Source organism: Odocoileus virginianus, chromosome 17, assembly GCF_023699985.2.
Source record: "Odocoileus virginianus isolate 20LAN1187 ecotype Illinois chromosome 17, Ovbor_1.2, whole genome shotgun sequence".
Taxonomy (NCBI): domain Eukaryota; kingdom Metazoa; phylum Chordata; class Mammalia; order Artiodactyla; family Cervidae; genus Odocoileus; species Odocoileus virginianus.
The window spans coordinates 11,756,609-11,774,327 of NC_069690.1; the positions used below are offsets into that span (position 1 = coordinate 11,756,609).

The 17,719-nt window shown below is 34.8% G+C and overlaps 1 protein-coding gene across 1 annotated transcript in view; it reads left to right on the forward strand.

Annotated features, from left to right (window-relative positions):
• USP32 (ubiquitin specific peptidase 32) overlaps positions 1-17,719 on the forward strand; it is a 192,070-nt gene that overhangs the window by 134,532 nt on the left and 39,819 nt on the right. Inside the window, exons 8-13 of the mRNA XM_020875914.2 lie at positions 1,594-1,709; positions 2,238-2,300; positions 3,641-3,724; positions 9,258-9,319; positions 12,612-12,714; positions 16,417-16,612. Of these exons, the coding sequence (XP_020731573.2) occupies positions 1,594-1,709; positions 2,238-2,300; positions 3,641-3,724; positions 9,258-9,319; positions 12,612-12,714; positions 16,417-16,612 (624 nt within the window). The remainder of the gene's footprint in view (positions 1-1,593; positions 1,710-2,237; positions 2,301-3,640; positions 3,725-9,257; positions 9,320-12,611; positions 12,715-16,416; positions 16,613-17,719) is intronic.

Here is a 17,719-nt window from a genome sequence, read left to right on the forward strand (position 1 = left end):
TTCTTTTTTCTTTTTTTTTAAACTGTGGAGTGATTTGGAATCTTTGTCATTAGTAATGGGGTTGATTTTCCAGATGAAGGTGCAGTTCATGATAAATGAACTACATCGATCATGATATCTTTGAAAATGTTAAGCATTTAGAAAATATTTTCTGGTAGTCTGTATGGAAAATTTTGTGTCTTACATGACTTGAATTATAATTTATTTTCTCTCACTTCTATACATTAATATTAACAAAATGAAATTTATGATCAAAACACAATTTTATTAAATACTAAAATCTTTTAAACCTAGCTAAAAATGTTATGCCATAATTTATAAGCATTAGTATATTGCTTTAATAAATCTTAACCATATTTGAGAAAACATAACAGTTTACATTTAATTGGAATCTAATTCTAATATATTTACAAAAGTCATTATCTCTGTGTCTTTCAAAAATACAGTTTCACAAATGTTGCCTGTTTTGGATATGCTACTTGTTAAATTTCTTTTTTCTTCTTTGATATTGTATACCATTATTCCAGCATGACTTTATGATAGATTATTTGTTTCCATTAAAGTTCAAATAATAAAGAGACTGACATCTTTGCTTCTCAGTTGGAGTTTACTATTGCCTTAAATTTTTTTTTTAAATTGTTTTTTGCTAGTGCAAGTTAATAAGCTAGAGTGATTCATTTGGTGTTAATTAGCAAATGTTAGTATTTCTGTTAGCCTGTTGTATATAAACAAAAATTGAAGAGTTGAACTTGTTCTTTAGCAAAAAAAAAAAAAAAAAATTTGAGTGTGCCTTTAATTACACTGGAGAGGGAATATCTTTGTATGGTTATCTCTCACTATCAGCTGGGAGTTGGTTCTGGGACCCCCCAGGACACCAAAATCCATGAATACTCAATTATTATATAAAATGGCAGAGTTTTTGCATATAACTATGTACATATTCTTATGTAACTTTAAATCATTTCTAGGTTACTTATAATACCTAATACAATGTAAATAGTTATAAATACAATGTAGATGCTATGTAAATAGTTGCCAGTGTGTGGCAAGTTCAAGTTTTACTCTTGGGAGCTTTCTGAAGATTTTTTTTTTAATTTTTATATATTTTTGTTTTGTGATTGAATCTGGGAATGTGGAACGCATGGGCATGGAGGGCCAAATGTACCAGCTTGTTGTTGATTCTTAATGTAGATGGAGTATTTTCAGCATTGTGAGAATCACCTGTGAAATGATCAGTTTTTAAATATTGGAAATTAAAGGCTTGAATTACCACCTCAAAATCTGCAAGATAATGTATAGTAACTTGCATCTTATTAATATTTTTCAGTTAATAAGGAATTTAGCTCTAGATTTAGGGAAAGGATAGGGTTCTCCAGCCTGGTTAATGATTGGGAGAGAGAGACTTAGAAATGTGTGCAAGAAGCCCTACAAATTCAGAGGACTTCCATGACATAGTCCGCTCCAGATGAGAACTTAATCCAAGATATACTTGCTTGAGAAACTTAGTAATTTTACTAGGGCAACTTCTACTAATATGTATTGTACTTCAGAGTATAAAAGTGATTTCCCTCCAAAAGAGTTTCTTTTGTTTAGTTTGCTTCAAGGTGTTCGATGTTGACCGTGATGGAGTTCTCTCCAGGGTTGAACTGAGAAACATGGTGGTTGCACTCTTAGAGGTCTGGAAGGATAACCGCACCGATGATATCCCGGTAAATTCTGATTGTGTATACATTTTAGTGCATGTAAACTTCATGCCAACAGGGAAATGGAGTGAATAAAGTTTTTAAAGAGATTAAGAATAAAGGATTTGCTCTGACTTCTAGTTGCTATATTATGCTACTCAAAATATCTATAGTTAAAAGTACAAAATTGGGAAGAGAATTTGCCTTAGAAAATTTAATAAACTGAATGTATTGTAAATATTTGACCAAAATATCATATACTCTTGTTGTTTGGATGCTAAGTTGTGTTTGACTCTTTTGCAACCCCATGGTCTGTAGTCTGGCTAGGCTCCTGTGTCCATAGGATTTCCCAGGCACCAATACTGGAGTGGGTTGTCATTTCCTTCTCCATATGATCTTGCCAACCAAAGGACTGAACCCATGTGTTCTGCATTGGCAGGCAGACTCTTTACCTCTGAGCCACCAGGGAAGCCCAACATCATATACTTAGTCACTGACTAATAAAAATGATATCTGCTTTTTTCTAATTACTTCTTTGGGTTTCTGTTTTTACAGGAATTACACATGGATCTATGTGACATTGTAGAAGGCATATTGAATGCACATGACACCACAAAGGTGAGTCCAGCTGGGACTGATTTTTTTCTAAAAATGTCTCATACTTTGAATTGGTATATATAGCTTGAATATATATTTAAATCTCTTCCACATTGTCTCAACCAAGTGTTTATTTGGACCAGTGGTTACAGTCCCTCCAAGTTGTCTCTAAAGATAGCCCATTCCATATTTCCAATTTTAGTATATGTGCTGTCGAAGCTAGCACAGCCTATTCCATCTTTAAACAACTCCACTGAAGTGCTATATACATAAAAACATTTATATTTTATAAGGTAGGCATGTTATAAAAATTAAGTAAACACAGCCCTTGCCATATACAGTTTATAATCTTTATTTCTCCCATTTTAATAAGTTATAGAAAGGCTAGTCTTGTATTGAGCAAACGAAATGCTGGAAAAATGAAAAGACATTGTATGATTCCATTTATATGAAGTTTGAGAATAGAGACAAAACCAGCAAATGGTAATAGGTGTATGACAGTGGTTTTGCAGATGAGTGATTAAACTGGGAAGGACCATAAGGAGATGATGGAAATTACTATCTTAATCTGGATACATACATTCTTTTACAAAATTTCTAAAGTAATATTGGTAAAGGTCTCTTCTGAGTTCTTTAATAGCACCCAGAATAACCATGTAATATAAATAAGCATGTACTTTACAAATAATAAATTCTTGAACTTAGTTTGACAACACTTATTAGTTAGGGATATTATAATAGGTTTTCTCCTGTAGCTTGCTGTGATTTTCATACAGAATGTATGAAAAATGTAATTTTTGGTACACTTTGAAACCAAAAAAATATTGCTTTACTCAAAAGAGTAACATTAAATTGTATTTTAGGGAAATGTAATATAGATACTCATTTTTTATTTTTATTAAGTTCTTTTCAAACTCTTAAGAACTCTGATGAAATTGCTAGATATTTCTAAGAAGGAGGTCTTAGAAAATTGTTAGGAGCAAAGCGCGTAATCCAGAGTCTGTAAAAATGCTTTCAAAATTAGCGAATACTTCATTTTCCCTATCTGGGGCCTTTTGTAGGTTCCATAGGTAACCTTTGAACCAGAAGATGATGTGAGTTATTTCCCAGGTGTTGTTGAAGGAAGAAGATGGTTGGTGATAAATGATCCTCATTGCCATTGACTACTTTAACGAAGTTTGGTTACCTTTAAACTTATCCTGGCTGGCCTATTTCTCAGATAAACAGATAGCACCTACCTTAAATTGTTGGATTTCTTTCAGACAAATAATCATTAGAAGTTTAATAAACCAGATTTTACTCAAATAAAAAATGAGGGCATTCTTAATATGAGATCTTTTAAAATAATGTTTCTCTTTCAGATGGGTCATCTTACTCTAGAAGACTATCAGATCTGGAGTGTGAAAAATGTTCTTGCCAATGAATTTTTGAATCTACTTTTCCAGGTATGTTTAAGGTAAATGACAGATACAGAGGGCAGTGATACTAGTAGCTCTGCATCTTTTCCATTATGTAGTAGTTACTGCATCTAAGCTACAAAACCATATATTATTTAAAAAACTACATTATCCTGTATACCACCTGAAAGATGGTGAGATAAAGCATGAGTGCCTACTGAAGTTTCTCAAAGTCATGAGAAGTTAGGAAAGTGGAATATAGCTGATTATGTTTATCTTAAAATTCATGACAGAGCAGAATGTAGACACAGAATAATTTAAATTTTAAAAGCCATTATAATTGCTATTTTTCTTCAAAGACCCCTCCTAATAAGGCCATGGAACAGAGATGGTTCATAAATAAGCACCTGTAAATTTTTCACAAAATATTCAATCTTTCCAGTTCAGAGATTATCTTAGATGAAAAATTATTTCTTTGTTTTCCTAATTCCTTATAAGGTCCAAAAAAGATCAAAGGAGAAGGAAGAAAGAATAGCTGCTAGGAATGAGCAGCCAGTTTTTAACTGTTTTCCCAGTTAAAGTAGTTCTCTTGCTCCCATTTTAAAAAATAGTTTATGGTTTCCATTTTTCATAGTTTTTCATAAATATGTAAGTTGACTTAATATAGTGATATTTTAGATTCTCCTTATATTCCTTTCCTTGTAAAAGCACCCCTGTGAAAGTCAGAAAAGTTTGGTATCTTTGTCTTTATCATGATCTTCCATTATAAATAAAGAGGTCTATGACATAACTGTTAGAATAAATGGAAATTGAACTCTTCCTGATGGGTAATTACTAACTAATGTATATTTTAAGCATATGCAATCTGATATGCTTATAATACCCATTTAAATCACTCAGCTACTCCACTATCAATTTTCAACAGTAATTTAAGTTGATGGCTTTGGAAAATAAAAAATGTACAAAAGTAATATAAATCACTGCTGTAAATAGAAATGACTTACTTGGTAATATAAATCACTATTGTAAACAGAAATGACTTACTTGGTAATATGAAAATTGATGAGCTTTTTTTTTTAATCTCACTTAAAATAATATTCTCAAATTTTAAGTCATAATTAATTATATAAACATTTCAACCACTTGAGTTTGTATTTACGTCATCCTGTAGCTCTCATATAGCAAAGCATTTTGAATATTTGTATTGCCTTGACTGTTTTTTCATGCTTATCAGGGACTTGCAGTGACAGTATTTTCCTGTGATTCTAATTTGTAAATAAGCGTATGCTTGAGATTTGTTTTTGTATGTCAGTGTTTCCAGTATTATATTAAACAGTTGAAAGATTTTTTCATTGAGTACCCATTTACCCATCATCTAAGTTTTAGCATTACATTTTACCGTGCTCACTTTATCCCATATTTAGACATGCTTTAAAAACTTTATGTTCACTTAATATATGTGTAAATAGATTGGGCTGAATTATCCAGATGGGTCCAGTCTAATCACACGAGTCCTTAGAAGTGGAAAACCTTTCCCAGCTATGGTTAGAGAAAAAGAGATGGCATTGGGAGCAGGGCTAGAGAGGTGCAGATCTGCTAGCTTTGAAGATAAAGAAAGAGCCATGAGCATAGGATTGTGGGTGAGCTTTAGACACGGGCAAACGGAAGGAAGCATATTCTTCCCTTGAGCTCCAGAAAGGAGTACCACCCTGTTGCCATCTTGATTTTTAGCCTGGAGAGATCTGTACCTTACTTTTGACCTGCATAACTGTAAGATAATAAATTTGTGTTGTTTTAAGCTATAAATTCTGTGATAATTTATTGCAACAGTAATAAAAATCCAGTACAGAGGGAAATAACCCGTATTTATAGATTGGAAGGCTCAATGTGTTAAAGGTGTCAGTACCCCTTCAGTTGACTTAAAGATTTGTACACTCAAAATCAGAATCCCCAGAAGCTCATTGTTGTCACTGAGATTTTGTAGAACTTGACCAGAGGACTCTAAGTACACATGGAAGTATGAGGGTCAAAAATATAGCAAAGAAGAAATTCAGGAACAATGGATTTATATTACCAGATATTAAAACTTTTTATAAAATAGCAACAGTGTTACAACAGTGTGATGTCTGCATAAAGTTAGATCAGCCAGTGGAACAACATTGAGAGTTCTTACACAGACCACGTAGGTGTGGTCACTTGATTTATAACAAAGAAGACATTGCACTGCAGATGAGAGGGAGTGGTCTTTTCAGTAAGTGGTACCAGATTAATTAGTATTCTTATGGGAAAAACTATGCATAATTATTCACCCCATTACATGAAAAATAATTTTAGACCCTGTGACACAATATTGTAAAGTAATTAGCCTCCAACTAATAAAAATAAATGGGGAAAAAATAAATAAATAAAATAAAATTTGCTTGTCCAGGAAAAAAAAAGTGAAGTAAGTCAGAGAAAAACAAATATTGTATATTAACGCATATATATAAAATCTAGAAAAATAGCACTGATGAACCTATTTGCAGGGAAGCAATAGAGATGCAGATGTGGAGAACAGAATCGTGCCACAGCAGGGGAAGGAGAGGGCAGGATGAACTGAGAAAGTAACACTGACATATGTACACTGTCAGGTATAAAACAGATGACTGGTAGGAGGCTGCAGTATAGGACAGGGAGCCCTGCCTAGTCCTCTGTGATGACCTGTAAGGGTGGGGTGGGAGCGGGAAGGGAGGCTTAGGATGGAAGGGCTATCTATATCTATAATTATGACTGATTCGGGCTTCCCTAGTGGCTGAGACAGTGCAGAATCTGCTGCGATGCAGGAGACCCAGGTTTGATCCCTGGGTCAGAAAGCTTCCCTGGAGAAGGGAATGGCTACCCACTCCAGTGTTCTTGCCTGGAGAATTCCATGGACAGAGGAGCCTGGCGGGGTATAGTCTGTGGGGCTGCAGAGAGACACCACTGAGCAACTAATGTGGCTGGTTCACACTGTTGTACAATGGAGGCCAGTGCAGCATTGTAAAGTAATTATCCTGCAGTTAAAAATAAATTAATTTCTTAAAAGTAATTTTAGGTAGATTATAAATCTAATAAATTTGGAAAGTAAAGAATAAAGTGTCTAGAAAATAACATAGCTATTTTAAATGACTTTGAGGTGGCAAAGAGTTCTTAAACAGGGCACAGAGAGCGCCAAGCACAAATAAAAGTTTTAAGTTGGACTTCGGTAAAATCAAGAATTGTTTTTTTCAAGATATGCCATTAAAAAAATGATAAGAATTTATTTGCTTTACTTGTGTCCAGGGGAAGACTTGTGTATAGAACGTGTGTGTGCTAGTCACTCCGTCATGTTCGACTCTTTGACCCCGTGGACTATAGCCAGTTTCCTCTGTCCATGGAACTCTCCAGACAAGAATACAGGAGCAGGTTGCCATGCCCTTCTCCAGGGGAATCTTCCTGACCCAGGGATCAAACCAGTGTCTGTTACATCCCCTGCATTGGCAGGTGTGTTCTTTACCACTAGCGCCACCTGGGAAGCCCATCTAGTGCATACAAAGAACAAAAATCAATGGGAAACAAGGCAGAAGCTTAATATTAAAATGTACAAAAAATGTGAATGGGGTGCTTCACAAAAGAGAATATCCAAATAGCTAATAATTATGAAAGAGGGCTAACTTCTTTAGTCATAATGAAAATACATATTAAAATTGTACTTGGAATACCATTAGACATCCACTAGAATGGTTAGCCTTGAAGTGATAATGAAGCGTTGTTGAAGATAATAAGAAAGTGTAACTCTTTCACATTGCCAGAAGGAATATAAATTCTTACAAATATTGGCTGTTTTTATTTATACCCTATAGAAACTTGTATATCTGAGCACCAAAAGATGTAGAATAAGTTCTTATAATCACTTCTTATTACAGCCCCAAACAGAAAATGACCTAAACTACCTATCAGCAATAAATACATAAAAGTAAAATCGTGATACTTGCATACACATGGTTTAGTTTAAAGCAATAAAAATAAATATATTACTGCTACACACAACTGCATCAAGGAATCTTACATAATATCGAATGGAAAATACTGGACCAGAAAACTCAAAAGCAGACAAAAAGCAATCCGTGGTGGTAGAATTCAGGGTAGTGAATACATCAAAGGTTGCTGTAGTGTCTGGGAAGGAACTCAAAGTGGAACTTTGGGGGAGGTAGCAATGTTCTGTTTCTTGCCTGGATGAAGGTCATGTGAAACTAGCACAACATTATACATGTGAAACTAACACAACATTATAAATCAACTATACTTCAATTTAAAAACCCTTTAAAAAATTGTCTTAACAATAAAAGAATGAACTATTGATAAATGGATGAATCTCATAAACCTAATTTGTGTATTGTTAAGTAAATTTTACCTCAAAAGGTAAACAAAATTATAAACAGGCAGGCTGATATATTTACAGGGAGCTGTACTAATATCTATAACTTACTTTGAAATTCATGCAAAAATTAAGATGGATTAATAGATGAATTGAGGGAAGGATAAATGAAGTATAATAAAATGTTAATGTCAGAATTAGGTAATGAGTATGGGGTATTCAGTGTAAAATTCTGTAAACTTTTCTGTATTTTTGAAATTTTCCATGATAAAATGGCAGGGGAGGGGGTGGAGAATCACTTCTTTTATAATGATTTAGAGAAGGCAAATAAATTGAGGAGAAAATGAGCCTTAAAAAGCATACTTAGAACTTCCGTGGTGGTCCAGTGGTTAAGAATTTGCCTGCCAGAAAAAAAAGAATCTGCCTGCCAGTGCAGGAGACCTCTGGTTCGACCCCTGCCCTGGGAAGATTCCACGTGCCATGGGGCAGCTAAGCTTGTGGGCCACAGATACTGTTTCTGCATGCCATAACTACAACTACTGAAGCCCACTACCCTAGAGGCCATCCTCTGCAACAAGGAAAGTCACCCACAGTGAGAAGCCCATGGACTGCAAAAGAGAGTAGCCCTCGCTCACCGCAGCTCGAAAAAGCCCAGGCAGCAACAAAGACCCGGCATGGCCAAGAATAAAATAATAAATTCTTTTTTTAAAAGCATATTTAGCACTGGTAGCATTGATGTTCTTCTTAGAGCTGTTTAAGTTGAAATGCTACCTTTATCCTTCATTTCTGGTATCCGTTTCATCTCCCCTTTACCTTTCTACCCAAGTGCTGTAGTATGCTCTTCAGATTTCAGGAAAGGAGATAATATTCTCTGTGTGAGGTAATTAAGGTATATAGTATTAATGAAACATTCTAAAAAGTAGTTTTTTCCTTTTTTCTCCTTTTCTTCCTTTCTCTCTCTTTTTTCCCCCCAATCACAGAGATTTGGAAATTACTTCCATTGAAACGATTTATTTCTTTAAAAAAAAAAAACAGAACAAAATTTAAAGTTCAGATTTGCTCAAGTGGATCATTGGTAACTCATCAGCCAAAAGCTATTGTTAGTTTAGGTTCCCATCTAGAAGTGGATCTTATATAGAGAATGTGAAATATTCTATAGTTCAGTCATTGGCACCAATGAAGTTTAATTTACCATTTTATGTCTAGGTATGTCACATAGTTCTGGGGTTAAGACCAGCTACTCCAGAAGAGGAAGGACAAATTATTAGGTAAGTTTATAGATACAGTCTGTGTATATTTTCATTAAATAGTTACAATTTCAGACATCTGAAATATATTGTTACTGGGTAACAGTATGTTTCCATGTTAATGTAATCTTTATGGTAGCACCCTGTTTCTCCAAATAAATCACATAATGAAGTGTTTTTTTAAATTAGCTTCCTAACCAAGGGATTGGGTTAAGATATTTAAAGTGTAAGATGTGATGACTTGTATATTGTATATGTTCTGAAAGAATCCCCCCTCTGAGTTAATTAAGGCACCCATCACCATCACATATCTTATAATGAAAATTTGTACCTTTTTACTAATCTCTCTCCTAGCTCCTGGCAGCCTCTTTTCTATTCTGTTTCTGAATTCAACTGTTTTTTGGATACCATGCAGTATTTTTCTTTTTCTGTCCGGCTTATTTCATTTAGAATAATACCCTCAAGCTTCATCTGTGTGTTTTTGTAAAGACATGATTTCCTATTTTGAAAGGCTGGATAAAATTTCATTTTATATATTCACAAACACCACGTTTTCTTTATCCTCTCATCTGTTTTGGACTCTTGGATTGTCTCCATACCTTGGCTGTTGTGAATAGCGTTGCACTGAACATGAGTGTAGAGCTGTCTCTTCAAGACACTGGAGAGGCCCGTGTCAGGACGCGTCGTCATTAGGCTTTCAAAAGCAGGAACAGCGTTCAGATACCTACGTGCATCCTTCGTAAAATGTAAAGCGCTGAAAGAGAAAAAACACTGTAGCCAAGAATTCTATATCCCGAAAAAATATTTCTTCAAGACTGATTTGGATTTTGAAATGAATTCTTATATCTGACTCTTAGAACAGAAGCAGTGAAAGAAAAAATAGGTAAATTTGGCTTCATCTAAATTAAAAACTTGTTCTTCAAAGGGCACTGTCAAGAAACTGAAAAGAAAACCTACGGACTGAGACATAATGTTTATAAATCATAGTTCTGACAAGAATCAAGTAACTAAAATGTATAAAGAACTCCTACAACTCATGAACCAAAATATAACTCAGTTTTAAAACGGGCAAGGGACTTCAATACACATTTCTCCAGAGATGATATACACAAATAATATACACGTGGTTATCCAGCAATTGAAAAGATGCTCAAAATCATTTGTCATTAAGGAAATGCAACTCAAAACCACATGAAATTCCACTTTGTGCCTACTAGGATGTTTGTAATTTTTAAATGGAAAATAAATTTCATGATGATGTAGAGAATTTGGGATTCTCATTGTATCACTGGTAGAATTTGGTGTAACTGCTATAGAAAACAAGTTGGTATTTCCTCAAAATTGCAATTACCACATAACTCAGCAATTCCCTTCTAGGTATTTATCTAAAAAATTGAAAATAGGCACTAAAATACTTGTACCCAGATCTTCCTATTAGCACTGTTCACAATAGCCATAAGGTGGGAACAACCCAAATATCAATCAGTAAGGTGAATGGATAAACAAAATGTATATATATGCCATGAAATATCACTCAGCCATAAAAAGAAATGATGTACTGATGCATGAGATGACATGGATGAACCTCGCAAATGAAAGAAGCTAGACACAAGAGGTGACGTATTATACGATTCCATTTATATGAAATATCCAAAATAGGTAAAACTAAACTATCAGTACAGAAAGCAGATTGGCGATTGTCAAGGGCTAGGGAAAAGGAGTAATAGAAAATAACCGCTTAGCTGTGGTGTATGAAATTGTTTTGGAGAAGTTTGCATAAGATAAAATTAACTGTTGTAAAGCATATATAATATTCAGTGGCATTTAGTACAGTCAGAATGTGCAGAGACCACCTTATGTTATATGAATTTCTTCTCAATAAGAATAGTGTTTTTAAAATCACATTGTGATACCACTTCACACCCACTAGATAGATTTGTGATAGAAAAGACAGAAAATAACAAGTGTTAGTGAGAATGTGGAGCAACTAGAACCATCATACAATACTGATGGGGAAGTTAATGGTGTAGCCGCTTTGGAAAACAGTTTGCCAGTTGCAAATTATCAAGTATTAGATAGATAAACAAAGCATACACAAATACCCTATGGAATATTACTCAGTAATAATAATAATTTTAAAAAAGCACAAAGTAATAGTATCTGCTCCAACATAGATGAACTTCAAAAACATTATGCTAAGTAAAAGAGATCCGATGCAAGAGACCATGTGTTATAACATTCCATTTATTTATTTAAGTCCCTTGCCCATTTTAAAATTGTGCGATGTTCAGAAATGGCAGCCCACTTGAGTATTCTCACCCAGGAAGTCCCATGGACAGAAGCCTGACTGGGATAGTCCGTGGGGTCCTGAAAGAGTCAGACACGGCTTAACAGCTCTACAGCACTGTATCTGATATAGAAAGAACGCTTAAAAATCAAGTTAAAAAAAATACCAAAAAATGTATAGAAACAAGGGCAAAAGACATGAATAAACAATTCACAAAAAAGCTATATAATGGCCCATCATCATATGAAAGGATCAAATTGACTTTATAAGAAGAGAAGTACAAACTAAAGCTACCCTGAGACATCATTTGTCTCTTTTGCAGATTGACAAAAAATGATTTTGACAAGCCACTCTGATGACAGTACTGGGAGAACAGGCATTGTTACATCCTGCTCTCAGGAGTGTGTGACTCAGACAAGTAAAGAATCCACTTGCAATCCAGGAGATCTGAGTTATATCCCTGGGAAGATCCCCTAGAGAAGGGAATGGCTATCCACTCCCATTATTTTTGCCTGGAGAATTCCGTGGATAGAGGAGCCTGGTGTGGGCCACAGTTCATGGGGTTGCAAAGAGTCAGGCATTACTGTGTTACTTTTTAAGAGACAGAAAATAAACTAGTGGTGTCATGAGGCTGAGGGCAGTAATTTGACTTAAAAAAATGACTAAAAATAAAGCATAAGATGTCTTCTGGGGGTATCTGAAATAGTCTAAAATTGGATTGTGGTAATAGTTGCACATGTCTGTAAATTTACCAAAATCATTGAGTTCTACACTTAATTCAGATAACTTTTATGTTATTAAATTATTCTTCGGTGAAGCTGTTTTTGAAACATCAGTTGGAGTCTTAATAGTGGTATTATGACTCCTGAAATTAGATTATCAGTGTTTCACTAATTTAATATGTAGCCATTTTCCAAGTGTATCTGTTTCATGCTTTTCCTTTGAAAAGTTTCTAATGATAATTTGTGGGTGTATGGTCATCTGTTTTACACACCATTTGATGTACTGAATTTCTTCTGTATGCAGAGGATGGTTAGAACGAGAGAGCAGATATGGTCTGCAACCAGGGCACAATTGGTTTATCATCTCTATGCAGTGGTGGCAGCAGTGGAAAGAATATGTCAAATATGTAAGTAAGATTCCTATTTATCTATATTTAAAATAAGATTTTTTGTGTGACTACTGGACAGTAATAAAATGCTCCAACCTAGAAAAAGATTTGAAGGTGAAACAAATGAATACCTATATGATGCTTGCTAAGGACCAACCTGCTTTTCTAAAAAGCAAGTTCCAGAGCAAGTAATAGATTCACTAAGAAATCAAGTACTTATATACTTAGTATTTATAGCACATTATGAAAACAAAAGTATGAGACTGTAATTCTCACTTGGACAGTGGTTAGCAATTCTGATTGCATAGCAGAATCACATAGAAAGCTTTAAAAAAAAAATTCCCAAGCAAATAAATTTATAAAACATAATTGGAGAAAGGGATTGAATTAATTTAAGTCATTTCTGTATACTGAAAATTTTCTTTTGAATTCTAATTTAAATGGAATGCATTTTGTCAGTATGAACGCTGTCAGAAAGCTGTGAGAAGATCAATATTATCTTTAATGAATTGCCAAGAAGTCAACAAACTGAAGTCCAAATATATGATTAATAATTTAAATACTCAGGCCTAATTCACAGGCCATAGGTCAGTGTGATTCTGTTGTTCTGTTGTCGATACAATTATGGCTTCTTTAGTTAATAGTTGAAGTTAAAATACTGATGGCTCCAAATCCATACTTACTGTAGATTGCCAGTTTTTAATCATTTGTATACTGTGGTCACCATTTTTTTGCCATATAATTTCCATACTATTATTTTCTTAGTTACATTTATATAAATAACTTTATTATTTTTATGTAAATAAATATATCTTATTTTAATATATCTTATTTTAAATCTTATTTATGTCACTATCTTAAATAGAAAATCAGTGTCACATTCCAGAAACAGAAGATCAAAATAAAACTAAATTTAATGGAAATAAAATATATTAAATTCCAAGTAGTGTTGCCTTTTGAAGACTAATACTGAGGCCTGTTCTCTGTTAAAAAGAGAAATTATCAAGTATTATATTGGCATATCAGGTATTCAGTTAGCACATTAACACCAAACTGAGACCCTCTCCTCAAAGTAATCAAAGAACTGGAAGAGGATTGAATAGGGAATAATTTTTTCACTGTGAAGTAGAGTTATTTAAAACCCAACAATCTGCTACCTTTCATGTATTTTAAGAAAGTTAATAATTAATAGAAGATACTAACATTTGGGTCTGTAATAAAGAATATGAATCTGTGTGCTTCTGAATTATTTGAAGTTTTAACAATAAAGCTATAATACTTTTTTAGTTCAATAAAGTTGATTGGTATGTAGAAAGAAATCTAGGTTTTATTCTCATTCTTCTTGCCACTCTTGATTAAATCACTGTAATTTTTTCAGAACTGGCTTTTGAAGAATCTACAAATTGATAGTGTTCACCTGGCTTACAGATCAAAGAGGCAAAAAACATCTAATAAAATATTGATAAAATGTCTCATTGTTTTGGCTAAAATTAGGGCTTTCCTTGTGGCTCAGATAATAAAGCATCTGCCTGCAATGTGGGAGACCTGGGTTCAGTCCCTGGGTTGGGAAGATCCTCTGGAGAAGGAAATGGCAACCTACCCCAGTACTCTTGCCTGGAAAATTGCATGCACAGAGGAGCCTGGTAGGCTGCAGTCCATGGGATCACAAAGAGTCAGACACGATCGAGCAACTTCACAGGGATGCTGTAATTACATTAAAAGAATCTAAAGTTTCCACTGTGCTATTGCTATGCTGTGACTTGGAGTTTATGTTTTAAATTTGATGTTTTTCTTAAGTTTCAGTTAGTTACTTTCTAAGTGGTGCCTTCAAGACCCCAATCCATTCATCAGTTTCATCTACTAAAATTTATATTGCTGTTTACTGAATACCACTTGAGTTCTCTAGCCATGCTATCTGTCTCAGATGCCTCTGGGACCTTGTTACTGTTTAGCGCCTTTAGTCTTTCTCTTTGCCTTTACTTAAAAATATCCTGATCTTTTAAAAGCACTCACAGATACATATCCCCATAGCACCTTCCCTTCTGCTCCTGTCAGTCTTCATTCTCTGTTTTTCTGTGTGTTTTTTGTTTGCTGATTTTTTTTTTCCCTCACAAATAAGCTTAGTAGAAAATAGTTCTGTGCTCGCTGCCTCTGCTTCTAGGACTCTGTGTGTATGTTTAGTCACTCATACGTGTCTGACTCTTTTTGACCCCATGTACTGTATGTAGTCAGCCAGTCTCCTCTTCCATGAAATTTTTCAGGCTAGGATAATGGAGTGGGTTGCCATTTTCCTCCTCCAGGGCATCTTCCCAACCAACAGAGGGATTGAATCTGCATCTCATGCATTGGCAGGCAGACTCTTTACCCTTAGTGCCACCTGAGAAGCTACCTCTCCTGATTTTTCTCTGGTCATTCAGACTCAGTATCCTTCCTAGATTCTTCTGCCACCTATCCTATAAATACTGTTCTCTCTTTATTCTACATATGCCATATTCTTGTGTTTGCAGAAATGTATATAGTCCTCAATCTATATCTCATCTCTTTCTCTGTCCTGAGCACTAGACTCAAATGTCCACAGAATCTCAAGCCAAAATAAGCTCATTCCCAAAACTATCCTGTTCAGTTATACACCTTATCTTATGAAGATGTCAACTCCCATCTAGTCATCTAAGTCAGCATCTCATGTTCTACTTTGGAATTAACTGTGCCCTTCTTTCATACACAATTAATTGCCACTTTTTTTTTTTTTTTTGTCTCCTAAATTCATGCTCTCTCTCCATCTTCTTACTACTGGTTCTAGCTTTATGGTTGAGTACCTCAGTGTCTGTTGTCTAAATTACTATAGAAGGCTTCTAACTTGTGTCTCAGTTTTCACTCTGCCTGCTTTTTTGCACACTATAGAGTTATTTTTAAAACAAAAACTGGATTATGCTGTCCCCTGTTTAGAAGCCTCTCACAGAAAAATCCTGTCAATATAATGTTAAGTGAAAGAAAAGGAAGCAATATGCTGTATTTAAAATGTGTTTTCTGACAACAACCAGAATGATAGTTCACATTTACTAAATGCCAGACAATTTACATGTGTCACTCATGTAATCTTCGTATAACTCTGAGATACTAATATCCTAGTTTTTACCCATAAAGAAACTGAGGCTTGTAGGTTTATGAAAAGCAGCATAGCTGGTAAGTCAGTACCCTGCCCTCAATTCTAACCATATTCCCCACATTTATCTTTTATAGATATGTGTATATGTTCAGTCACAAAAAATAAAGGAAACATCAAAATGTCAACTATAGTTAATGCTAAATGATGGAATCTGAGTACTTGTGATGTTTAGTTCCTTCATGTTTTTATATATTTTCTATAATAACAATGTAATATTTAATAATAAAGGAATAAATATTATTTAGCTTTTTAATATCAATAAAAACCTTCCATGATTTTCAACTTTCAACAGAATAAAGTCTGAATTACTTTATGTAGCACAGTGTTGCTTGCAGTCTATTCCCATTCTACCTTACCAGTTTTACTTATATACACTATTCTTCTTTGAAGAAATTAAAACTCAGTTATACATTCAAATGTTTTAAGTGCCATAGCCAGCCACAGGAGAATTAGAAACAGTAGAGTAGAAACAGTTGGGGGATTCATTTTTGAAGGCTGCATAATTGTCAGATTATTGAATTTTACCTCTTAATATCTGACTGCATGATTTTTAGGATGCCAGCCCTGTTGTGATTGAGCCATCATCTGTGCTAAATGGAGGGAAGTATTCCTTTGGAACAACAGTACATCCTGTAGAGCAGAGTGAAGATAGAATTGGGGGAGGCAGCCCAAGTTACGTGAACACCACTGAAGAAAAATTTTCAGACAATGTTTCTAGTGCATCTGAAGCCTCAGAAACTGCTGGCAGTGGTAAGTATGACTTATTTTCTGTGAGGTTTAGGCAGGGTCATTTCTTAAAGTGGTACAGTTTGTCAGAGAGTATGCTTGGTGGTATATTCGCATCAGGCTTCCATTCACAGAAACAGGTTTTGAATTAAATAGTCAATTAACAGATTCTTAAATGTATTAGTAGCTTTACAAAGAGGAACTCGTCTATGTTCTATGTCATTAATCTCCCAATTTGAAAATATTTTCACAGTTTTCATTGATTAGGTCTATCTTTCCATATTGTTATTAAATCATTCTGTCAATAACTTTAGTTTAGAGAAGCCATTTTTGAAGAAAATCTAAACTTTTATCTCCAGAACTCTAACCATAGCACACCTTCATTGGATCAAATGCATCCTCATGTCAGATTCAGACATTCCAGGCTGGAATTTGGGAGTTATTTTGTCAACATATTTAGAAAGAATTGATAATGTTGCCCATAATCCCCTTCGGTTGTTGATACCTACCTAAAACTTAGTAGTTTTACACTTACATGGAAGGTGCTTTGCTATATTTTGGCCCAGATGAATTTAGTTGATTCCTATTATTCTGCTGGTACAGTAGCAGGACTCTCAATCTTATTCTGTTGTTTCATCTTGGAGATTTTTCTTCTCCTTTTCTGTGGAGCAAGAAGGCAAATTGAACAGAGCTAGCATTTTCTCTACAGAACTCCTTGTAGAATCTCAGTTCACTTCAGTTGCTCAGTCGTGTCTGACTCTTTGCAGTCCCGTGGACTGCAGCACGCCAGGCTTCCCTGTCCATCACCAACCCCCAGAGCTTGCTCAAGTTCATGTCCATGGAGTCGGTGATGCCATCCAACCATCTCATCCTCTGTCGTCCCCTTCTCCTCCTGCCTCCAGTCTTTCCCAGCATCAGGGTCATTTCCAATGAGTCAGCTCTTTGTTTCAGATGGCCAAAGTATTGGAGCTTCAGCTTCAGCATGAGTCCTTCCAACGAATATTCAGGACTGATTTCCTTTAGGATTGACTGGTTTGATCTCCTTGTCATCCAAGGGTCTCTCAAAAGAGTTTTCTCCACACCACAGTTCAAATGCATCAGTTCTTCAGTTCAAAGGCATCACTTTCCCCG